This window comes from Panthera leo, chromosome A1 (assembly GCF_018350215.1).
Source record: "Panthera leo isolate Ple1 chromosome A1, P.leo_Ple1_pat1.1, whole genome shotgun sequence".
NCBI lineage: Eukaryota > Metazoa > Chordata > Mammalia > Carnivora > Felidae > Panthera > Panthera leo.
The window spans coordinates 94,438,115-94,463,376 of NC_056679.1; the positions used below are offsets into that span (position 1 = coordinate 94,438,115).

The 25,262-nt window shown below is 39.0% G+C and overlaps 1 protein-coding gene across 1 annotated transcript in view; it reads left to right on the forward strand.

Annotated features, from left to right (window-relative positions):
• The window catches only part of AP3S1 (adaptor related protein complex 3 subunit sigma 1), a 71,997-nt gene that overhangs the window by 27,069 nt on the left and 19,666 nt on the right, over positions 1-25,262 (forward strand). Inside the window, exon 4 of the mRNA XM_042933433.1 lies at positions 20,334-20,405. Within this exon, the coding sequence (XP_042789367.1) occupies positions 20,334-20,405 (72 nt within the window). The remainder of the gene's footprint in view (positions 1-20,333; positions 20,406-25,262) is intronic.

Here is a 25,262-nt window from a genome sequence, read left to right on the forward strand (position 1 = left end):
TTGCTGTAATAAATTACATCTGGCTTCCCTGCTGACACTACCTGTAACCATCTCAAGTAATAACAGTCCTGCTCTCTTCTCTTCATACTGCTGAGCCTGCTAGTGTTTTCTTTGCTTCTTGTTGCTTTTTCCAGACCATTCTCTTGTTTAAAATGCCTCCAAACTTTGTTTCTTGTTTGTAAACTATACCACCTTCTCTGCCCATCCTGTTTGAGTAACCTCTCATCCCCACCTCCTATTTGTTGGGGATTTTATCAAAAACTTTCGAAGGTCTGAGATTCTACCCTACTTGCAAGCTAACAAGTTCACTACCACAGTGTCGTGGATGCCAGCAGAGGACAGGAGACTTCTGGATTAGAAACAAAGGACTTATTCCGAACAGCACAAACAGTAGACATAGTAACAGCATTTGCTTGCACTGGATCCCCACGCCAATCTCCAAAGTTGCCAAAGGGTGACGTTAAGAGGGCCAGATGATACCTGTACAAACAGTGGATTGAGTTATAGAAGAGGAACTGGAATCTTTTATACTGGACACTAATCATGTCGGCCCATGTCCTGGAGGAAAAGAATATCTTCCATGGGTATAGATAAACCTATCTGTTGCTTTGGAGAGAAATACTCTCTATTTTCTGGGGCTGTTTTCTTATACAGGCTTGCTTAAAAAGATAGTCCGCAAAAATAGCAGTCTGTACCTCTGCTTATATTATATGCAGAAATGGCAGACCCATGGGGTCTCCTAAAAATTTTACTCTTAGCTCACTGGCAGTCACTGGTACTACTTGTGTTCTAATTCTTGGTGATTTCAGTATTCAGTATTCATGTGGTTAATTCTCCCAGTACCCTGGTGTCTTCAGACTAAGTATTCCCTTTCATTGAACTTTTGCCTTCTTCTGCACCTGGTGTTCATTTCTAGACCTTGTTTTTATCCAAACTGCCATTCTCCATAATCTCCATTTCAGTTTCCCCTCTGTCTACCACCTTTCTCCATATCGCAATTTCTATTAATGCAATAATTCCTTGAGCCTGTTGGGACCTTCAGTCTTTTGAATCTTAGCTTTTTTTTTTTTTTTTTTTTTTTTTTTTTACTGTCCATCTTCCTGATGTCTTATATTCCTTACCCCACTTCAATTCCATAGTCAGTCGTGATAAATCATAGTCTGGTATACACTTAGCTCCTTTGTATCCAGATGTCTGAATGTACTTGTAGAAAAAAAACAAACATAGCCATTCCATAGGTCTCACTTTTTTTTTTCGAGAAAGAACAGAATATGGGTATATTTTTTAGAAATACAGAGGTATATATATGAGAAGAAAGATCTAAAAGAGTAAAAAGTGGTTTAGTCCCCACTGAAAGTACCCATCAGGTGCCTAGTACAATAAAGTTCAGAATGGTGGATCCCTGGGGCACCTGGGTGTCTCCGTCAGTTAAGTGTCTGTCTCCGGCTAGGGCATGATCTCACAGTTCATGAATTCCAGCCCTGCTTTGGGCTCTGTGCTGACAGCTTGGAGCCTGGAGCCTGCTTCGGATTCTGTCTCTCCCTCTCTCTTCTCTCTCTCTCTCTCTCTCTCTCTCTCTCTCTCCCCCCCCTTCCCCTGCTTGCACTCTGTGTCTCTCTCCCTCTCAAAAATAAATAAACATTAAAAAAAATTTTTTTTTAAAAAGAATGGTGGCTTCTCACCTGTATCCCCACTGAAAGCAGAAGTCAGTGCTGGAGTGGGGGCTAGACCCCACAGCTGCTCTTATTTTCATTTCATTTCATTTTTTTAATTTACATCCAAGTTAGTTAGCATATGGTGTGACAATGATTTCAGGAGTAGATTCCTTAGTGCCTCTTACCCATTTAGCCCACCCTCCCTCTCCCACATCCCCTCCAGCAACACTCAGTTTGTTCTCGATATTTATTAGTCTCTTATGTGTTGTACCCCCTCCCTGTTTTTATATTATTTTTGTTTCCCTTCCCTTACGTTCATCTGTTCTGTGTCTTAAAGTCCTCATGAGCGAAGTCATATGATACTTGTCTTTCTCTGACTGACTAATTTCACTTAGCCTAATACCCTCCAGTTCCATCCACGTAGTTGCAAATGGCAAGATTTCATTCTTTTTGATCACCGAGTAATACTCCATTGTATCTGTGTACCACATCTTCTTTATCCATTCATCCATCGATGGACATTTGGGCTCTTTCCATACTTTGGCTATTGTTGATAGTGCTGCTATAAACATTGGGGTGCATGTGCCCCTTTGAAACAGCATACCTGTATCCCTTGGATAAATACCTAGTAGTGCAATTGCTGGATTGTAGGGTAGTTCTAATTTTAATTTTTTGCGGAACCTCCATACTGTTTTCCAGAGTAGCTTGCACCAGTTTGCATTCCCACCAGTAGTGCAAAAGGGTTCCTCTTTGTCCACATCCTCATCAACATCTGTTGTTGCCTGAGTTGTTAATGGTAGCCATTCTGACAGATGTGAGGTGGTATCTCATTGTGGTTTTGATTTCTGTTTCCTTGATGATGAGTGATGAGCATTTTTTATGTCTTACATGAAATTGTCTTACATTTTGTCTTACAAAATGTCTTACATTTTGAGTTTATTTTCGTGTATGGTGTAAGAAAGTGGTCCAGGTTCATTCTTCTGCATGTCGCTGTCCAGTTTTCCCAGCATCACTTGCTGAAGTGACTGTCTTGATTCCATTGGATATTTTTTCCTGCTTTGTCAAAGATTAGTTGGCCATATGTTTGTGGGTCCATTTCTGGGTTCTCTATTCTGTTCCACTGATCTGAGTGTCTGTTGTTGTGCCAGTACCATACTGTCTTGATGATTACAGTTTTGTAAGACAGCTTGAAGTCCGGGATTGTGATGCTTCCAGCTTTGTTTTTCTTTTTCAAGATTGCTTTGGCTATTCGGGGTCTTTTCTGGTTCCATACAAATTTTAGGATTGTTTGTTCTAGCTCTGTGAAGCTACAGGTCTCACTTTAAATTTTAAGTTTAAATTTATAAATTTAAATTTATGATCTCCAACCTCGGTGAGTCCTTAATGCTACCCAGTAATCATATTTCCGTGATCCCTCCATCTCCCAGACTCCTGGTCAACTGGTAGGTTCTCCTTTGTCAAAGCTCTGGCACTTCTGGCGTCTTGCTTCCTCCTTCACTGAGAGAACTGAAGCCATCAGAAGAGAACTTCCATAGACTCCACATCTGGGTCCATGCACTCTGCTTTCTCTCCTGTGAGGGAGGAACTCCCCATGCTCCTGCCTAAGACCAGCTCACCCACTTATGAAGCAGTCTCCTCCCCATGGCTCTAGCACTTCTCCCTCTCTCTCCTGAATCCTTTTCCCTCTCTCTCCCCAGTCATTCCCACCAGCTCTAGTACGTTCTCCCATCTTGAAAGAAGTCCTACCCCTACTTCCCCCTTCAGCCACTGCCCCCTGTCTTTCCCTCCCTTTCTGTCAGAATGCCTTAAACAAGGTGTCAGCACACACGGTTTCAGATTTTTCTTCTCTTCTTCACTCTTTTTAAACATACTCCATTCAGGTTTTCAGCTCTGTTGTTGCTAAATCCAGAGGTTCTCATCAGTCCTCCTTTATTTGATTAAGATTCTTTACTTGCCAACCTGGCTTCTGGGCCACTGCACTCGCCTGCTTTTCACCTGCCCCTAGAGGTGCTTCATTTCAGTCGCCCGGTCTCTCTGACCTCTTCTTCAGCAAGTCCCGTAGGAGACACAGAATGTGACCACACACTATCTGCACGGCCACCACGCCGGTCCAGGCCTCCGTTGGCTCTTGCCTAGACTGTTAACATAGGTTCCTGATGTTCTTCCTGCTTCCACTGTCTTTTCTGTTTCATCTTTTCTTAGCAAAACAGCTGGCGATACTGTTGAAATAGGTCACCTCTTACATTCTGAATTCTCCGGTGGCTTTCCTTCTAGCTCCGAGTAAAATCCAGATTCCTTACGATTGACCCATGAGGCCCCACAGGCTCTGACTCCTCTCCCCGTACCCTTCTGCTTCTCTTACTTCATCTTCTCTCTTTCTCCCTTTTGCTCCAGCCCCTGTGGCCAGCTTGCTGTTTCTCAAATAACACCAGCCGTGCCTCCACCTCAGAACCTTTGTGTTTGTTCTTTTTTTTTTCTTTTTTAATTTTTAAAAAATGTTTGCTTACTTATTTTGGGACAGAGCATGAGCAGGGGAGGGGCACAAGGAGTTTGCTAGAAAAATAAAATTTAGTTGCTACGTGCTAGTGATATTTTATTTTGTTTATTTTTTTTTTTTATCTGAGCACTGATTCCATTGGCGAAAGTCATGAAGCTGTGTATGCACTTGAGATTTTTTGTACCTTTTGTTTGTGATAGTTAAAACTAACTCTGGCACAATAAACAAATGTAACTGCTACAAATAATTGTGCTGGAGTAAGATTATCGTGAAGGAGTGCTCTGAACATACATTTTCTTTCTCTTTCTTGGCCCCAGACAGGGCAAAAACATAGGGGCGTGGTGTAGGCACATGGTAGTCAATTGGAGAAAGCTGCATGTAAAAAGAAGTTTTTTTGTGCCAAATAAGTTTCATGGTTTTGCAGTCGGCACAAAGGGGGCATGCTTAGAGATCTAGTTAATATGATAGGGTAATGAGAAATTAACCAAAGCAGAAAACTTTGGCAGTAATTCTGAGTTCCAAAGCTTAAGAACAGTAAAAGTGGCCAGATTAAGGCTTTTGGTATCAAATATTGTTAATAATGGAAGAAAAAAAAAGGACAAGTGATAAATGGAGCATTTCATATGCCAAATTACTCTTGATCCATAATTTTCAAACTAGGTTTTGAGAAAGAGGTGGGTGTCTGAGTTCCATGAAGCCACAAAGTGATCATAGCAGACATTCTTGCTCTTTTTTTTTTTTTCCCCATTTTTTAAAAATTTGTTTTTGAGAGAGAGCACAAGCAGGGGTGGGACAGAAAGAGGGGGAGACACAGAATCCAAAGCCGACTCGGCTGTCAGCACAGAGCCCTATGTGGGGCTCGAACCCACGAACTGTGAGATCATGACCTGAGCTGAAGTCCGACGGTCAACTGACTGAGCCACCCAGTAGCCCCTGCTCTTTCATTTTTTAATTGGTGTGAAGAAATGATGCCTTTAAGATATATATGTTTGTAATATGAGGTAGAATAGAAATTTTTATAGTATTTAAAGCTGTAAGAGGAAACTTCAAAGAAATTTTGAGTTTGAGGTGAATATGCCTCACGAGCCCTTAGACAGCTACTTAATTTCCTCCTGGGGCCTCCGTGAGAAACGCTGCTAAGTTTTATTGTGTTTTGTTTTCCCAAAGGCTTTTCTAGTAAAGAAAAAAGAAGCAAACTTACTTATGTATGAATTAGGTAACAGTTAAGGGTTAATCAGAACCCAGTATTGCATTGCCTTTTAACTTTGTTCATTAACACATTTCTTGGTTTATCCCATATAGGTAGTAGTTAATTCATTACACTATTATTTCATAGAAACTTTGTGTTTTTTAGAAAATGATTTGTTAACATGAAACTGTGTTTTCTATTTCTCTCTCACTTGTCCACAACTGAAGGGAGTGGTAGACATACACAGTACATTCCAAAACACTTTTTTATTTCCTTGAGCTAGCTACTAATGTTACAAGAGGAAAAAAAGGAGAAAAGCAATCTGTTTCAAATTTACTCTGTAAGAGAAAGATTGCAGTTAAGAAAGACTAAAACAAATATGAATTTTCCTAGAGACCAATCAGAAGTATTTTATATTTGTGTCCTGGGATTTAAGCCATCATCATTATTTCTTTGTTTCTGTGACTGATCTTAATGGTTACGATAGTTTAGTGGTTATATCTCAGAAGAGAATTATATGGGGAGTTGTCAAAGAACAAATATCCTGCATCAAATCTGAAATAAATTCTATCACACCTTTCTGGAAAGTGGAAACTGGGTCTGTGTTTTGTAAGATATTTTAGCCATTACTGTTCAAATGTTGATAATTTCTCTTGATACTAGGTAAGACACAGAAAAGAAGATTTCAGGAGTATTGTGTCACTTAACTATTACTAATGTAGCTTAGAGCTGTTATTCTAAGAGAGTCCAATTGAGTTATCAAATGTTGATCTGTCATGTCATAAAAAAAAGTTCTGTAACTTCCCTTACAGGGACAATTAAATTTACCGCTTACCACCAACATGTTGGAGGTTCTGTGGTTGCTGTCTTTCCCCTGTGATTACCAGGGATCGTTAAATACTTCAGAGGGAGTGCTGAGCATGCATGAGGCAGTCACTTTAAAAATGTTGGTTGAATGAACAAAGTTGGAAGGGAATAGCTTATAGCTTCTTCTGTTTCATGAAACAGCTAATCAGAAGCTTAGTTAGAGCTGATTTTCTTGCTTCGTCCATCCTCTCTCTAGCTTCAAGAAAGTCAAGTGTAATGTTAAAAGTAGAAATGGAAAATTATAAATCAAGAGAGTTTAGATCAAAACTTCTTGGTCTTGTATATTCTTTAAAGAATTGATCAGGAAAACAAAACATCTATCTATCTATCTATCTATCTATCTATCTATCTATCTATCTATTTTATTTTATTTTATTATTTTTTTTTAATTTTTTTAATGTTTATTTATTTTTGAGACAGAGAGAGACAGAGCATGAATGGGGGAGGGTCAGAGAGAGAGAGGGAGACTCAGAATCGGAAGCAGGCTCCAGGCTCTGAGCTGTCAGCACAGAGCCTGACGCGGGGCTCGAACTCACAGACTGTGAGATCATGACCTGAGCCGAAGTCAGACGCTTAACCAACTGAGCCACCCAGGCGCCCCTATCTATCTATTTTAAATAAGTTTATTGATTTATTTTGAGAGAGAGAGCCCAAGCAGGGGAGGGGCAGAGAGGGATGGGGGACAGAGGATCCCAAGCAGGCTCTGTGCTGATAGCAGACAGCCCAATGTGGGGCTCGAACTCATGAACTGTGAGACCATGACCTGAGCCGAAATCAGAAGCTTAACTGACTGAGCCCCCCAGATGTCCCAAACGTCATCATATAATTCAGAAACATGCTAGATTTTGCTTTTTTTTCAATGTTGAAAATGATACCATTTAAATGATCATTGGGAGCATGTATTTTTATGCAGAGGTTTTGTGTTTCTGAGGTATGCATATGCTGTCCCAGATTTGACTTTTTATCTTTTGTGAAATCTGAGAGAAGGCATCATCACTAAACTCCCTGTGGAATTTAGGCCACTGTATCACCAAATTGAGTACCATCAGCCTCTGTTTTCTTTTGTCTCTTTTTTTAATTCTTTGTAAGTAAGTTGGGGAAATGGTGATCCTTTTTGTTTCTGATACATACTGTTCGAGTGTGATATTGACTGCCATATAAGCAAATTTCAGACTTGATACCTGGCTTTTTTTAGTCTTTCTGTTGTAGCATGTCTTCATTGGAAGCGTTAAAATATTTACAGAGTGAGAATGAGAGGTTCATTAAATATTGACAGTGGTTGGTTGAGTTATTTATAAGCAGTCATATTGTCCTCAATTAATTTATTATGCCAAGCTGATAATAAATGGAGGCATAAAAGTTCACTAGATAATTCCAAATTCTATTACAGTTTTCTGTACCGCATGTAGCAATTACCTCAGCATCAGGTCTTGTTTGGTTGTAGTCAGGACAAAATTGAGTATTAATGTTGCAGGATTTTCTACCTCAATACTCGGGATTCGTTGTCTTGCCACTTTGCAGGATGAAAGAGGTGGACAAAAATTGAGGAGCAGGCAAAAGTTATTAGAGTGCAAGAAAAGAAGAGTATTAGGAGAGCTCTCTTTACAGAGAGGGGGGCATTAGAAAATGAATACCCGGAACATAAGGCCAGGGTCCTTGTTTGATAAGGTTCTGATCAGCCCCCCTTCGTCCCTTCCCCCTAGTTCCTTCTCAGGTTCTACCCTTATTGGCTTGATAGCTCTAGGTGCTGGGTTGTCCATTCCTGATTGGCTCGACTCCATTGTGTGAGGGGTCGGACTGGTCGTACTGTCCCTCGTATAACATAAGTTTCATGGTTTACTTTTTTTAGTTAGGTACCTTGATTGTCAAATTCCTGAGGGGAACCTGAGGCGGGGAGTAGGTGGGCTCTGTTACATTCTTAAGAGGAACCTTACACCCAAGGGGGTTTGCTGTGGTTAGACACTCGTAGTACTGTTACAAAATATGTGTTTTTCCCCACCCAGGGACCTCAGGTCCTAACCTTTCCCTCTCTGCCTATTTTATCCTGTCCTTCCCTATTACACTAACAGCTGAACTTTTCTTTAGGTTAAAAAAGATGTTTGATCATACATGGTGTTATAATATGTATATAAACCAGAGCTCCATGTGTAGCATTTGTTGTTGCTGTGGTACTGAACGTTAGACCGACTTTTGTGAAATTATTTTACTTATGGCTGCTGATGCTGATTGAGCTTGTCGTTTGATTTTAATAGACCTTGAATTTTTTCACCTGTATAAAGCATGCCTATTTAATTTACTTATTTATTCCTTCCTTCCTTCCTTCCTTCATCCATTTATATTTTAGAGAGGGAGAAAGTGTGTGTGCACACGAGTTGGAGGAGGGGCAGAGAGAGAGAGAGAGAGAGAGAGAGGGAGAGAGAAAGAGAGAAAGTCTTAAGCAGCCTCCATACTCAGCATGGAGCCAGATGTAGGGCTTGATCCCACAACGCTGGGATCATGACCTGAGCTGAAATCAAGAGTCATCAGATGGTCACCCAGGTGCCCCAAGGGTGCCTATTTTAATTTGCTGCCTATAAACTTCATGAGGTTGTTAGAAAGATCAGTGAATTAAAGCAAGCTAGTTATGGTTAACATCATTCAGCCTCTGCCCCTGTACTGGCTGTGTAACTTTGTGCAAGTTACTTAACCTCTTTGACCTTCATTGACCTCATCTACAAAATGGAGTGATAATAATAATGCCAACCTATAGAGTAGGTATAAGCATCAAAAAAGATACATGAAGCTTATGGCTAAATGACTGACGTGTAGTAGACAGTGGTTTTTAGCTAACTTTACCATTAAAGCGTATATTTATAAGGAAGGCATACAAAGTATTATTTGTATCCATTAGTATGCAAATTGAATTGGATAAGGAAGTTCTATTTTATCTTATTTTTATGAGAATTTGTTAATCTTTTTATCCTCTATGTTGTGTGCTTAGAATGAATTTTATATGGTGATAGAGTTAGCCACTAAGAAATTGACCTAATTGGAGGAACTTGTAAGTCAAGAATACTTAAGTGAAGAAAGATCCCGTGATCTTCCCTTTATCACATAGGAAATTGTGCTAGGTGGGTGCTGCTGGACATAGAATGGTATGCCAGTGGAAGCCTCACTGCCTACCACCCCGTGTCATTGTTCTCTTTTATTATAAGGCTGTGCTTGAAAGCACCTTGTTAAGTAGCATACTGCATCAAATTTGGGCTCTCTAGGTTATTTTTAAGAATTATCTAGGAAGATCAGCTGACCAGCACTTAGGGACTTTGGGAAGTTGCAGCTCCCCTGGGCGGCGGGTGCCGGGAGATAAACCGCTGGTCCATGGGAGGATGAGTTCTGGTGCAGTTCCTCTTCTGACGAAAGAGGGAGCCCTGGCCCAGTTGGCTTATTTTGCCAGCAATCCAGAGTGATTACTTGGGATCATTTCAGGAAAATTTACACTTGCTACACCATACTTTAACCTGAGTATTAAAAGTTTCTGTTTTCAGTAAGATTCATTTCTCATATACATGTAAGAAACCAAAAAATGTTTCTATAAACAATTCGTTTTCTATCTTATTTTTACTGAGAAGTCTATTTCCCAAAATTGGAAATATATTCACTTTTCACTTATTTACACTGCTGCTTCGTGATAAATCTTGGTATTGAATTTGAAGATTCTTTTCTAATTTACCTGTTAACTTTTCAGCCACCCTCTAGGGAGGCATCATAGAGTCAGGTTGGTGTTTGGAGTCAAATGGCATGGATTTGAATACTGCCTCTTGCCATCTAACAGTTATATAACTTTGAGCAAATTACTTAACTGTATCCACTTATCCATTCCCAATTCTCTCGTCTGTAGGTGCTGATAGGCATACCTACCTTAACAACATTGTTGTAAGAATGAGAGCTAACGTGTATAGTTGGCATAGGGCCTAGAACATGGTAAATATGTTATTATGTAATTTCTAGTGGTGAAGAAAGTATTTAAAAAAAGTTTTTTAATGTTTATTTTTGAGAGAGAAAGTGTGAGTGGGGGAGGGGCAGAGAGAGAGAGAGGGCGACAGAAGATCTGATGTGGGCTCCCTGCTGACAGCCGCTAGCCCGAAGTGGGGCTCAAACTCACCGTGAGATCATGACCTGAGCTGACGTCGGACGCTCAGCCAACTGAGCCACTCAGGCACACCTGTAAAGAAAGTATTTTGGAACTCAGGTACTTAAAGTCAGAATTTTGGAACTAGAAAAAAATAAGATTTATTTTTTTCTCCTTTTAAAGTAGGTTTGAGAGAGAGAGAAAAACTCAACTTATCTTGGTGTTTTTCTTTGACTTAAGGTGAATTCCTAATTTGCCAGGGTAGGATGGTTGGTTTTCAGGGAGGAATTGGTAATACAGGAGGAGACTCATTAAGCTTGGGTTTTCAAATTTTCTTCTTCTTTAAAGTTTTCAAAAACATATGTTGAAATTATTTCATGCTTACAAAAGAGTGACAAGTACAATACAAAGAATTCTTGCATATCATACCTTCACCCAGATTCCCTAAATTTAACATCTTCTATAACCACAGTATAATGACTAAAATCGGGAAATCAACATTGATATAATACTATTATCTAATCTGCAGACCTCATTCAAAACTTGCCAGTTGTCCCATTATTGTCATTTTTCTCATTCAGAGTTTAATTCAAGTCACGTACTGCATTTAGTTTTCACGTCTCCTGAGTCTCCCTGACTCTGTAATAGTTCATCTTTGTCTTTCATGCATTCCAAGTCTTTCATATCTGGAGACTTTGAAGAGTACAAGCCCATTATTTTATAGAATATTCCTCAGTTTGAGTATACCACAGAAGTGCTGTTAACATCCTTTGCAGTGCATCGTATCAAGAGGGACAAGATCTCATTTTGTCTCACTATAATATTTATTCCGACCCCTTGGTTAAGACCGTGCCTGCCAGGTTCGTCTACTGTAAACTTCTGTTATCTCTTTGTGCTTGAAAGTATCTTATGGGGAATAATTTTGAGATGATGTAAATATCCTTTATCTAATCATCTTTTTGGTCATTAATTTCAGTTTGTATCAATGATTCTTGCCTGAAGAATTAGTGTTGTGGCGTTTGCCAAATGGTGATTTTCCAGTATGCCCTCTGTATTGACTAGTTAAAATTATATAAGGAAAATCTTTCTAGGTTTGCATTTATTTTATTTTGTTCTAAGTCATATCAATTGTACCATATACATGGAAGAACATTTTTTAATTATATGTGGGAGAATATTTTTCAAGATCAGATATGATTTTTAGATCAGCTTTTGCTTGTAAGTTTAAATATAATTTTAATAATCTCACGAGTTGCTTTTGTGCACAGAAGGAAATGATTCAGAGGCTATTTTCATTTTCAAAATTAGTATTTTGGGCACCTGGGTGGCTCAGTTGGTTGATTGTCCAACTTTGGCTCAGGTCTATGAGTTTGTGAGGTTGGCTCACAGTTTGTGAATTTGAGCCCTGCCTCAGGCTTTCTGCTGTCAGCATGGAGTCTGCTTAGAATCCTCTGTCCCTCTGTCTCTGCCCCTCCCCTGCTTGTGTGCGTATACACTCTTTCTCTCTCTCTCTTAAAAATAAACATTAAAAAAACCAAAATTAATATTTGGTTGAAAACCCTGGTTCTTCCTTAGACTTCTAAATCCAACATACAAATCATATTAAGTCATTTTAATGGAAGGGCTCCAATATAATTAAGTTTCCTATGGTACAAGAAGTCCGCTTTGCACAATTCTGTGTTCATGTGGGTGGTAGAAGTATTGAAAGTTAGTTTTTGCTTTATACTATTCTGTATTTTCCAAATTTTCTAAGTAACTACTTACTACATTAAAATCAAGTACTATTTCCTGTTGTTGGAGGCAGTATGCCTAGTGAATAAGAATTTGGGTTCTGCAGTGAGACTTTCTTCTACTTACCCGGGTTAGTAGTTAGTTGACTTTTTGCTAATCTAGAACCTTTCTTGCTGTAAGTGGCCGATAATAAAAGTATCTGCCTTATGACTTACCATGAAGGAGTAAATAAAATAATATATTTAAAGCGCCTGGAACCATAGCAATGACATAATAACATGTACTCAATAGATTTTGGCTATTATCATTAACCTTTTTTTTTTTTTTTAAGAAAAACAGAAATAAGTCACATAGAAAGAATCCTTGATGTGAACTCTTTTAGAATCATTTTGATGTGAGAGTAGAAGACAGATTGCCCTCTCATCAACTTTTAATTTTTACATGCTGAGGTTGAGAGTTTAATCTGTGTAAAGTACTGGTACGAGGTAAATGCACAATAAATGGCTCTGTTTTTACTAAGACTGTCCTCATCGGCATGTTAGCGTCCAGGTCAGGTTTGGTGGAAATTCGGTCCAGAACCCAGTCATATTCCAAGTTGAGTGCCATTTACACACCTTAAGCACCGTATTTTGAAGATCCTGAATCTCCATGCAGTAGTACGTACTGGAGAGTGTCCCTAGGCTGTATTCATCGTGTTCTTCAAAGGCCATTGATCTGGTTTTAAGTTCAGTTTGCCTTCCCCAGCTCTTCTGGTACATTTTTTTTTTTAATGTTTTTATTTATTTATTATTGATACAGAAAGACAGAGCATGAGCAGGAGAGGGGTAGAGAGAGAGGGAGACACAGAATCCAAAGCAGGCTTCAGGCTCTAAGCTGTCAGCACAGAGCCCGACGCAAGGCTCGAACTCATGGAGTGTGAGATCATGACCTGAGCTGAAGTTGGATGCTCAGCCAACTGAGCCACCCAGGCACCCCTCTTCTGGTACATTTTTAGTGGCGTTTTTTTGATTCTTGGCTTGAGCTAAACCAGTATCTCTCTAGAACATCTTGCTGCTGACTAAAAACAATTTTTTTTTTAGATCTCTTGCCATATTATTAGTATTCTTAAATTTGTGCCTCCTATTTTGGGGTTTAAGACTTTTTCTATCTTATGATATGTCTATTTAACATTTACATATTTCACTTAATGTTATAGATTTCCTGCTGAAATCTGATAGAAATCCTCAAACTCAGAAAAAAAAAATTATATTTTACCTAAAAACAAAACTCTAAAGGGAGGGTGGGGGGCTCCTGGGTGACTCAATTAGTTAAGTGTCTGACTTCAGCTCAGGTCATGATCTGATGGTCTATGAGTTTGAGCCCCTCGTCAGGCTCTGCTGACAGCTCAGAGCCTGGAGTCTGCTTTGGATTCTGTGACTCCTTCTCTCTCTGCCTCTCCCCCCCACACACTCTGTCTCTTAAAAAATATATTTTTTTTAAAATAAAGTTGGGGGGGGGGTGGGTCTGCCACGTAAGTGATACTGCTTAAGGATATTTTGTGGCTTCTGTTTTACCTAAGGCATATTTTTATTTCTCCATATTATATACTGTATATTATATATTGTATATTATATATACATATATTATGTATTATATATACATATATTATGTATACATATATATTATATACTGTATATTATAATACTAGCCAACATACATATTCTTGAAGGGAGACATTGTTCTAAGCCCTTTATGTGTATTCATTTTTTTTTAATGTTTTATTTTATTTTTGAGAGACAGCACAAGTGGGGTAGCGGCAGAGAGAGAGGGAGACACAGAATTTGAAGCAGGCTCCAGGCTCTGAGCTGTCAGCACAGAGCCTGATGCGGGGCTTGAACTCGAGCTGTGAGATCATGACCTGAGCCGAAGTTGGACGCTTAACTGACTGAGCCACCCAGGTGCCCCGATTTTTGATTGTTTTATGTGCTTGAATTCTCTCATGAGAGTCTCAACTTAATACCCTGCTTATGTATTCCCAAGATAGCTTCAACTTGATTTCTTTGGCCTTTGTCCTCCAAGAGTTCATTTTCTTGTCATTGAGTGTGGCTTTATTTTCATCAATATATGTTTAATTTTTTTTTTAATGTTTATTTTTGAGAGAGGGAGAGACAGAGACAGAGCATGAGTGGGGGAGGGGCAGAGAGAGAGAGAGGGAGACAGAATCTGAAGGCAGGTTCCAGGCCCTGAGCTGTCAGCACTGAGCCGATGGGGGGCTCAAATTCACAGACTGTGATATCATGACCTGAGCCAAAGTTGGATGCTTAACCTCCTGAGCCCCCCAGGCGCCCCTATATATATTCATCACTAAAACGACTGTATGGCAAAGGTACCATTATTATGTCCAGATGAAGAAACTGAGATTTAGAGTTAAATAACTTGCCCTAGATTTCATAGAGGCTAAGCTGGAATTTTAATAGAGACATGCTTGCCAAAGCTTATGGTCTTACGTTCTAAGCACTGTTAAATACTAAGCTGCCTCATAACAGATTCCGGTTACCTTTGTGGCCTAGACCCAGGTTTGTAATTAAAGATAAAGGAAACAGAAGAAAATTTTGTTACAAGGGCACTGGGAAGGGAGAGTATTTCTATGTGGATGTGAATCTGTTTTTTTTTGTTTCTTTTTGGAAAATTAGATAATTATTAAAATGCGGGAAAACTTAAAATATGATTCTCTTAGTAAATTAATATTTTCCCCATTAACCTTTGAATTTTTGGAGGGCAGAGATTATTGAGTTGCTGCTTAGTAGATAACCGTTCTATTTAAATTGACCTTAAAACTTGTATCATTTTTATTTTTTTATTTGTATTATTTTTGTTAAGCTTATTTATTTTGAGAGAGAAAGAGAGAAGGAAGTGGGAGAGGGACAGAGAGAGAGGGAGAAAGAATCCCAAGCAGATTCCACCATGGCAGCACGGAGCCTGACGTGGGGCTCGATCTCTTGAACCGTGAGATCATGACCTGAGCCAAAATCGAGAGTCAGACACAAATGACTGAGCCACCTAGGCACCCCAACATTTTTATCATTTTGAAAATGAAACATAAAAGTGGTGCCTGGGCTCAGTTGGTTAAGTGTGTGGCTTGATTTCAGCCCAGATCATGATCTCACGGTTTGAGAGGTCCAGCCCTGCATTGGGCTCTGCGCTGACAGCGCAGAACCTGCTTGGTCTCCTCTCTCTGCCCTTCCCCCACTTGTGCTCACTTTCTCCCTCTTCCTCTATCTCAAATAAGCTTAAAAAAAAATGAAACGTAAGAGAGTGGTATTTACCATGTCACTTTTAGTACTTTGTTCTTTTTATCTATTTCCTTGTGAAATATAATGCAGTCACAACTTTGTTACTATTTTTTGTTCTGGCTAGAACCCCAAAGGCCCATTAATTCGTTGTTCTTAATTTCTTTACTTCAGTTTGTAGATTATTAGTTTTGTCTTGGCCTTGTCCATATGACACATCAGTGTGTGTATCTATATACAAAGCTCCAGATTTCTAACTATATTAAGAATTTTTGCTAAATCAAAATAAAATTAATGGAAACTTTTTTCTAAGATTTATTTTTTAAGTAATCTCTACACACAACATGGTGCTCAAACTCGCAACCCCAAAGAGTCGCGTGCTCTATGACTGAACCAGCCAGGCACCCAGTGGAAGAGGGTTTTTTTGAAGAGGGTTTTTGATTTGTTTAGACCAGACGTAGCATTTAAATGTCTTAAATCTTAATAATTCTTTTCCTAAATTAAGAACCTGTAGTTATAATGACATTGTACTGCAGAACACTTTTTTTTGTATTTATATTTTTCAAAGGTGGTATTGTTCTGGTTTAAATATAGGCAACATTTTTCTTTCTATATTAATAAGCATATCACAAAGGCCTGCCAGCCTCAGCAGGTAGTCACCTTGCTTTTATATCAGTGTTTACCTGCAGAATTAGACTTTTCTATTTCTGTTTCAATTTTATAATCCTTGCATGTTTTGAACAGCCAGATGAACAGTACTGGTTTCCTTTTATTAGATGTGTTACGCACTTTATCACAATTATCGAGCTAGATCTGTGAGGTAATCCAAAAAGGTAGGTAGTTTTATCACTGTTTTCTATGAGGTTTGGGGGAGTAAGTGATGCTGAAGCTCACATAGCAAGGTAGCAACCGAGTTGGTTTCCTCACCACTAGACCCTACTGTCTCTTTGACAGGCCATAATTTTTTGCTACTCCATGGTTTGCCACTGGCTCACTTAAAGCTACCAGGAAAATTGTTTTCACTTTGCCCAACATAGTCTGCACATTGATTCAGTGGGTTCCACTGATCTTTTATAAGTGTACATAAATGGAGGGAAAGTATTTAGACAGCATTTTCACCAGGATAGTCATCTTCTGATGGCTAAAAACCAATGGCTTATAGTATATGGGTAATGAAACCAGGTAATTTGGAAAAAGTAAGCATGGAAAAATAAAGACATATTAGAAACTTTTGACTCTGATGGGTAGGTCTAATAATGATTTTATTTATTATTTTTTTAATTTTTAGTAGGCTCCACACTCACTTGGGGCTTGAACTCACAACTCTGAGATGAAGAGTCGCATGCTTTACCAACTGAGCGAGGCATCCCTAATAATGATTTTAAATTAAAGAAGATTAAATTCAACCACGCCATACACAAAAATCTCCACTAGATTTAGTCGAAACATGAAAGATAAAACAGTAAAGCTTTTGTTTTCTTCTGGGAGAATATCTTCTTGATGTTACTGTAGGCTAAGATTTCTTAAATTGGACATAAAAAAAAGATTAACCTTAGAGACTGATAAATTGGAAAATATTGAAAGTGAAAACTTCCAAGAACGTTGGTAGAATAAAAAGGCAAGCCACAGAGTGGGAGAAGATATCTGTAATATGTATAGATGACAAGACTGTATCTAGGATAATTTAAGAATTTTTAGACACTAGCAAGAAAGACCGATACAAAAATGAGCAGAAATCTTGAACAGACATCACAAAGAAAGATATCTAAATGGCTGATAAATATGAAACAGCGCTCAGTGTCATTACAGCTATCAGGGAAATACAAATTGATGTTACAATGACTTACTGCCACATATCCATGAGATTGGTTAAAATTAAAAGATGGACAACATAACGCTCTGACAAGGGTGTGTGATTGTGGGAACTCTCATATACTGCTCTTTGGGGTATCCAGCTTTAGAATTGCTTTGGAAGTCTGTTTGAAGCCGTCTGCTACCCTGTGACCCCACAGTTCTCCTGTGTGTGTGCACTCAGTGGGTATGTGTGCATCCATTCAGTAATAGACACGAATAAGAATATTCCTAGTAGTGCTAACTATAATGGCTCCATACTGGAAACAACCCAAACTGTCAACAGCGAAATGGATAAATACTTTCATGCAATGGCATACAGTAGATGAGAATGAATGAGCTATTAGGTAATAGTTGAATCTCACAAAAATATTGATGAATAAAAGGCACCACTCACAAAAGATTGCATACTGTGTGATCTCATATAATATAGTTCAGAAATAGGCAAAACGGATCTGTTGTATTAGAAAGAAAGTGGTTACCTTTAATGGTGATGGTGACTTACTGAAGTATGAGAGCCTTCTGCAGTGCAGGTAATATTTCAACACCTGATTTGGGTGTTGGTTACACAGGTATGTTTACTTTGTGAAAATTCATCAGGTTATATACATTGTTGTGATTTGTGTACTTCTGTGTATGTATGTTATGCTTCAGGAAAAATTTCCTGGAGCTGGGGAGCAGAAGTGAAATGGCTTTACATACTATAACTTATTTAATTATGATGTTATAAATTGGAATTCAGATCATTTCCAACTTAAAGGTACGGTTTCAGAAGTAATATTTTCTACTTTATCAATGGGAAAAGTTTGTTTCTTCTTCTCACATTCTTCTAAGAAGTTCAAGTTTGTTAAGCTTGTTCAACTCTTTGTTCAAGCAGCGTTATCCCATTCAGTGCTTATAAGCAAGAATCTGCTATAAAAAGAAGGAAAATGAATCTGAATTAATTTCAAGTAGAGTGAATAAAGTCATTCCAGGTATCATGTCACTAAGACCTTGAGGAGAAATTAAGATAAAGTTGGGAGGTTGAGTGGATATTCTTTGTTTCCTACCTACCTCAAAAAATTGAAATTAACTGGAAACTTTGAGGCTGACCCCTGTATGCCCCCACAGTTGGTCATCTGAATAATTTGCATTCTCAAAAATGAAATTGTCGAGTAAAACTGCATGTTCTTTGTTACTTATAGACCTCTTACTTCTAGTGACTTTGGTCTAAGCCAGGGGCCAATAAACTACAGCAGGTCAAGTCCAGCTTGCTATACCTTTTTGTAAAGTTTTGTTGGAGCAGAGCCATGCTCATTAAAACAGTTGTTTTTTTTTTTTAATGTTTATTTATTTTGAGAGACGAGTATGAGCGGGGGGGGGGGGGCAGAGAGAGAGGGAGACACAGAATCTGAAGCAGACTCTTGTTAGCACAGAGCCCTACAGGGGGCTCGAACTCATGAGCCATGAGATCATGACCTGAGCCGAAGTCTGACACTTAACCAACTGAGCCAGCCAGGCACCCCCATGCTCATTGTTTATATATCTATATAGTTGCTTTTTGTTGCACCATATGGCCCACAAAGCTAAAATATTCATTCTGTGGTCCTTTGTGGAGAAAGTTTGCCAACTCTTGGTCTGAGAGATATTGATTATAGTCCTACAGTTCCTTGTTTGTAATGTTTCACCTATCTTACCATCTGCATGGATGGAAGGAACCTTGGGTTAGAGATCTGTGTAAATTGGCCTGAGATATGAGTAGTTTAGCAAGACGCCTGCTGTTTGCATTTTACTCCTTGTCCTATAGGATCACCTGTGAATAAAGTAACCATACGTTTCCATTTGGGAGTAAGTCCTTTATATCTTTCGTTCCAGGCTGTTAAGAAATTATGATAACATTGCATTCTATTATAGCTTAATAATCATAAAATTTTAGCTGCTCCTTTTTACTCCTCATGCCCCCAGTTTGTATGATAAATTTTGTGGTCATCCTGTCTGTGACAGTAACCTTTGAGAAGGGTGGTGGGAATAGAGATAGAAACAGAGTGACAGCCTATCCAAGGGAATTTAAGAAATTAATTTTCGAAAGTTTGTGTCTAAGGTCTTCAAGACCATCTCATTGATTTGCTAGGATTCACAGGACTCCAAAGTTGCTGTGCTCATGGTTAGGGTTTAGTACAGTGGTAAGAAACAGGAAAAGCACATGAGGGGATGTCTGGAGAAAACCAGGCACAAGCTTCGATGTGTCCCTTCCCACTGTAGTCACACAAGATATGTTTTAATTCCCCCAGAAATGGTATGTGTAAAGTGTTCGCAATCAGGGACAGTCACTCCTAGCCTGTGTGTCAGGATTTTTGTTGGGGGTCAGTCACATAGGCATGTGGCACCATTGTGACTTGACCTTGCTTACTTAAGCTCTAGAACCTCAGAGGTAAGGAGTTGTTCATCATAAATCACATTGTTAGCATAAACTGTTCATTCAGACTGGTATACAGTGCAGCCCAAGGACTCAGGCATGCCAGAACATACTTATCAGAACTTTGCAGGGGCTCAGAGCTCAGTTCCCAGGAGCTAGTCAAGGGCTAGTCTGGTAAACAGGCCATTTTGAGGGATGTGTAGGTTTTGAGCCTCACAGTCCTGTTGCGTTAACCCTTTCCCCCGCAAGGCCCTACAAGGTATTCAAACCAGAGCTTGAACTCAGTTAAGTCTGATTCCAAAGTCTTTTTTGCTTTTTCCATAGATAATTTTGAGTGATCTTTTATCCTGAATTAATTGCTTATTACCAACTGGATGCATTAGATGTGGTAGACTTGGACTGTGTCCATCTATCATGATAAATCTTTCCAGTAAGTTTTCTTTTTTCCTCACATGAAGATAGGGAGCCTGATTTGATTATTTTTTTCAACGCTTTTTAAAGTAATGGTGCTAAGAATTTCTAGTTTTAGTTATTTTCAGCAAAGTTTATTTTGTTTTGTATGTTAATGTATTGAAACATAGTTATGAGGAATAGCGTGTAATTATTCCTGTTGCACTTAATGCAGTATTTAATTTAAAACAAATGTGATAGCGGAGTTTAGAAAAGTGTTTGTTCACAATTAAGAATTGTCTCCTTTGTAGATGGTAGGTTTGAATGAATTTATACAGTTCTCAAGAGCTCTTAACCTTTTTTTCTTTTCTTTTTCTTCAGGTGTTTGTGGAAACGTTAGACAAGTGTTTTGAAAATGTCTGTGAACTGGATTTAATTTTCCATGTAGACAAGGTACTCTTTCTTATTGTTAAATCTTCTGAGCTCTGTATCTAAGAAAAATGTTATTTTGTATTTGTCAAAGTAAAAATGGATTTAGTGAATAATACTATTTTTATTCCTTATTTATTTAGTGTAACTAATAAATTATGTTTACTATGAACCAGGCACTGCGCTTGGTGCCGAAGATTCAGACCCTGGCCAGAGGAATCCACATCTAGAGGAGGAGACTGTGGCATTAATTAAGTAGCAGTGTGTTGAGTGTTAATGGAAACACAGCTGTCCCACCTGCCTCTGCCCAGGGGGATGTGAGTGGAGGAGATTACATTAAAGTTGGATTTTTAAGGATTAGTAGATATTTCACTGACCGAAGTGGAGAGGATGGCTCTGGAGGCAGAGATATAAAATACAGGCCTTTGGTGTGTGTGTTGTGGGGGGTGGGGGTGGGGTGGTATTGATTGAGAGGCCTAATTTAAGTGTCTTCAGTGCACGGATTTTGGACTTTGTTCTGACACACTTTAATTTTTTTAATAAAAATATGTATTGGCATTTATTGTTGCCTTGTTTGTACATTGGTTTTTGTTTTGTTTTGATTTGGCAAGATCAGTTTTTTCTACATTACGAAGATTGGATTGGATTGGATTGGTGGTAGGTGGGAGATTAAAGGCAGGGAAATCCGCTAGAAATCTTTTTGAGGAGTTCCAGAAAGAAGAGAAGTAAGACAGTACAGTAGGGATGCAGGAGGGTGAATTGATAAGACATCATGGTCTGCTAAAAAGCTCCACTTACCTATAGATTCCATACATGAGAGGAGGGAAGGATTGCTGAACTTCGTAGCCAGTATTTATTACCTGGTGCTGGTGATAGGGAATTTGGGAGGAAGAGAGTACACTTTTACCACACACAGGTTTTTTTCTTTATTAAGCTTATATAATGTAACAAGGTTTTTTGTTTTGGTTTGGTTTTAGTGTTTGTTTCTTTTTGAAAGAGACAGAGTGCGAGTTGGGGGAGGGGCAGAGAGAGGGGAAACAGAATCCAAAGCTCACGACTGAGCCACACAGGCCTCAGTAACAAGTTGTTTTGAATAATTAATCCATTGAATAAAATAGTCTGAAATAATATGCTGAAAATTTTAGCAGAAAAGGTGATTTTTAAAAATCAGCTTTATCGAGGTATAATTTACACACACCAAAATTCAGTTTAAAAATTTTTTTTATTTATTCTTTTTAACATTTATTTATTTTTGAGAGAGAGAGACAGAGCATGAGCTGGGGAGGGGCAGAGAGAGAGGGAAACACCGAATCTGAAACAGGCTCCAGGTTCCATGCTGACAGCACAGAGCCAGAAGTGGGGCTCAAACCGACAAACTGCAAGATTGTGACCTGAGCCAAAGTCGAACACTCAACCAACTGAGCCATCCAGGCGCCCCCAAAATTCGGCAGTTTTAAGCATACAGTTAGTTAGTCCCAGAAGATGTATATAGTTATGTGACTGCTACCACATTCAAGATAACAGCACAACGAAGGAATGCATTTTATTATTTCTGAATAATCAAAGAATACTTTTATTATTAGCCAGTTTTCTTGGTCATATTTCTTATTTACTAAATGACTTGATTTTGGGCAGAAGACTTAAACTTGATATTTTTAAGAGTCAGTTTTTAGTTTTTCTCTAATTACGGTACCTTGCACTTTTTCACAATTACAAAGGCTTCTGTTATTTTTAGGCATTAGGGTTTGCAATATTCAAAATTATGTTTTGGTACATGATTAAAATGCTTAAATATGATTAAAATGCTTAAAAAAGACTGTTCAAAATCATTAGTTTGTGTAATACATCTAGCAGTTTAAGAAAATTGAGGAATCTCTTAGAAACATTGTAGTAAGAGTAAAGTTCTCATGTTTGTACTAGAGAATAAAAGAGATCTGTAAGAGGGAAATTAAGCTCCACTTATCTACAGATTCCGTACATGGCACACAATGTTTTTAAAATTTCCTCTTTTTTTTAATGTTTATTTTTGAGAGAGAGAAACAGAGCGCAAGGGGGGGAGGGGCAGAGAGAGAGGGAGACACAGAATCCGAAGCAGGCTCCAGGCTCCGAGCTGTCAGCCCAGAGCCCATCTTGGGGCTTGAACTCACGAATCGTGAGATCATGACCTGAGCCGAAGTCGATGATCAACCAACTGAGCCACCCAGGCGCCCCTTAAAACTTCTAATTTACATTGCTTGATATACATTCACTTAAGAAAAATCAGAAAATACAGATAAGTGGAAAATAAGTAGAAGCCATTCAATTTCAGAGGTTGCCTTATGTTAAAAGAAAAGCTGAGGCATATTAAGAGTTTTATCAGGGGCTCCTGGGTGGCTCAGTCGGTTGGGCGTCCGACTCCGGCTCAGGTCATGATCTCGCGGTCCATGAGTTCGAGCCCCGCATCGGGCTCTGTGCTGACAGCTCAGAGCCTGGAGCCTGTTTCAGATTCTGTGTCTCCCTCTCTCTCTGACCTTCCCCCATTCATGCTCTGTCTCTCTCTGTCTCAAAAATGAATAAATGTTAAAAAAAAATTAAAAAAAAAAAGAGTTTTATCAGTTTATTTGAACAATACTGATTCAAATTGGGCGGTGCCAAACCAGGGATGTTTAGGAGTATTCCAACAGGAGCGAGGGGAGAGGCTTCTATAGAGAAAAGGCGGAAGCAAAGCAAGGGAATTAACTGACCGATTATAACTCAAGCAGTTGTATTATTTGAAAAAGTCGAGTTTGCTGTGATTGGTTGTCTTTAGGCTTTGATTTCTTAACCTTGAGACATTTACAGGCTTAGGTTTCAGTTTGCTTACTTAGGCTGTTAGATATTAGAACCACCTCACTCTAATTGTTTAATGAACATTAGTGTTAACATTTTAGAGTGTTAGAGTTCTAGATTGTTTTGTACAAGTAAGTACAGAAACAAATACATCTTTTTTTTTAATTTCTTTTTTAACGTTTATTTATTTTTGAGACAGAGAGACAGAGCATGAACGGGGAGGGTCAGAGAGAGGGAGACACAGAATCCAAAACAGGCTCCAGGCTCTGAGCCATCAGCACAGAGCCTGACGCAGGGTTTGAACTCACGAACCGCGAGATCATGACCTGAGCCGAAGTCGGCCGCTTAACCGACAGAGCCTCCCAGGCACCCCAACAAATACGTCAACAAGACCAACACAAATGGAATCCTGCAGTATATAGTATGTGTAGCCTATACCTTTGTACAACAGTGTATCACTATTTTAGAACCTGCCAAAATTAACTAGATCTGTTCTTTCTGGGCTAAGCTCTTGTTTTAATTTTTTTCAGTGCAATGAGATAAAAGCTTCAGGATAGCAGGACCTTTCCTATCCCTCCCTTCTCTGTCTAAAACAATGCTAGTCTTGTTTTGAGCCCTTCTATGAAAGTAGGATTGTTTTCAACTCTTAAGCAGCCCTGGACCTTCCCCAGCCAGGGATCTCCTAACCAGCTCAGCTCATTTTTTCTTAGGGGCAGGTACAAAATTTTGCACGCAGCCCTCAGCCTCCTTTTGGACCACAGCTGGTTCAGTGAAAGGGGGAAGTTGTAAAGATTACCCCTTCTGTTTTCAATCGGGATGGGCTAGTTTATGCTACAGTTTAGCATAGCAGAATAGCAGAATACCTCTCATTCATGCAGTATGTTTATCTTGTTCCATATACCTTAATTCTGGGATCCACAGTAACAAAGCTGTCACTGTCCGGAGTATTGTCAGTTTCTATGTCAGAGAGAAGAGCTTTCGTGGGCAAATTTATCTGCTTTTCAGAGTGTCACAGGTGATAGCTTTACCAAATGTTTTGCTACTGCATACATCGATCACTCATTTTCTAGCCTCAGTATACCACTTTCCATGTGGCCCAATGCCCAGCCCTTAAGCTAGTGTCTTTTCCTTTACTGTCTTTATTGTATCTTATTATGAATCTTTAAGTACTTATTTCTGTATCAGCCACATAAACTAACATTGTAGACACCCTGAGGTAGAGATAGCCCCCCGCTACCCAGAATTGGTCTGGATGTGAAGACTAAAGATGGCACACACACACACACCAAGACGTTCTGATCTGAAACAGTTTCTCGCTCACATAGGAAGGTTTTACAAGTAATAGTAAAGTCATTTATTTGATTAAGAGAAAATAGAAATCATAATCATTATTATAAACAGTAGAATCTTTGGTTTAAAAGAGGAGGGGGAGAATATAAGTAAAATTTGATCAAACCAACCAACTTTGTGATGAAAAATGAAAGTAACTTAAATGAAATTTTAAAGTAGATATTTAGTACACTAAGTGTGAACTAAATGAATTAAAAGACAGAGATGATGGGTTTAAAAGGTACAGTTTGTATAGGAAAGGCAGGTAAATTCTTGACCAGTTTTCATAACCATTTGGTTCCCTAATACCCACCAAAAATGATTGTTTGTTTGTTTCTTTCTTTCTTTCTTTTTCTTTTAAGTACCCTGTAACGTAGGACTTTGAACAGAATTTGTTTTATTTATTTATTTATTTTTTTCTAACGTTTATTTATTTTTGAGGAGGGGCAGAGAGAGGGAGACACAGAATCTGAAACAGGCTCCAGGCTCTGAGCTGTCCGCACAGAGCCCGACGTAGGGCTCGAACTCACAGCCCACGAGATCACGACCTGAGCCAAAGTTGGACGCTTAACCGACTGAGCCACCCAGGCGCCCCAGAATTGATTTGTTTTAATCCACTGGAGATATTACTTTTTTGGATGCTCAGATTGCCCTGTCTTGACCCATGGGAGCCCCTTCAGGTCGTCTTCTGGGTCCTTTTGCCGTTCCCTCCTCTCCATGGACTCTTGATAGCTGTTTTGTGTT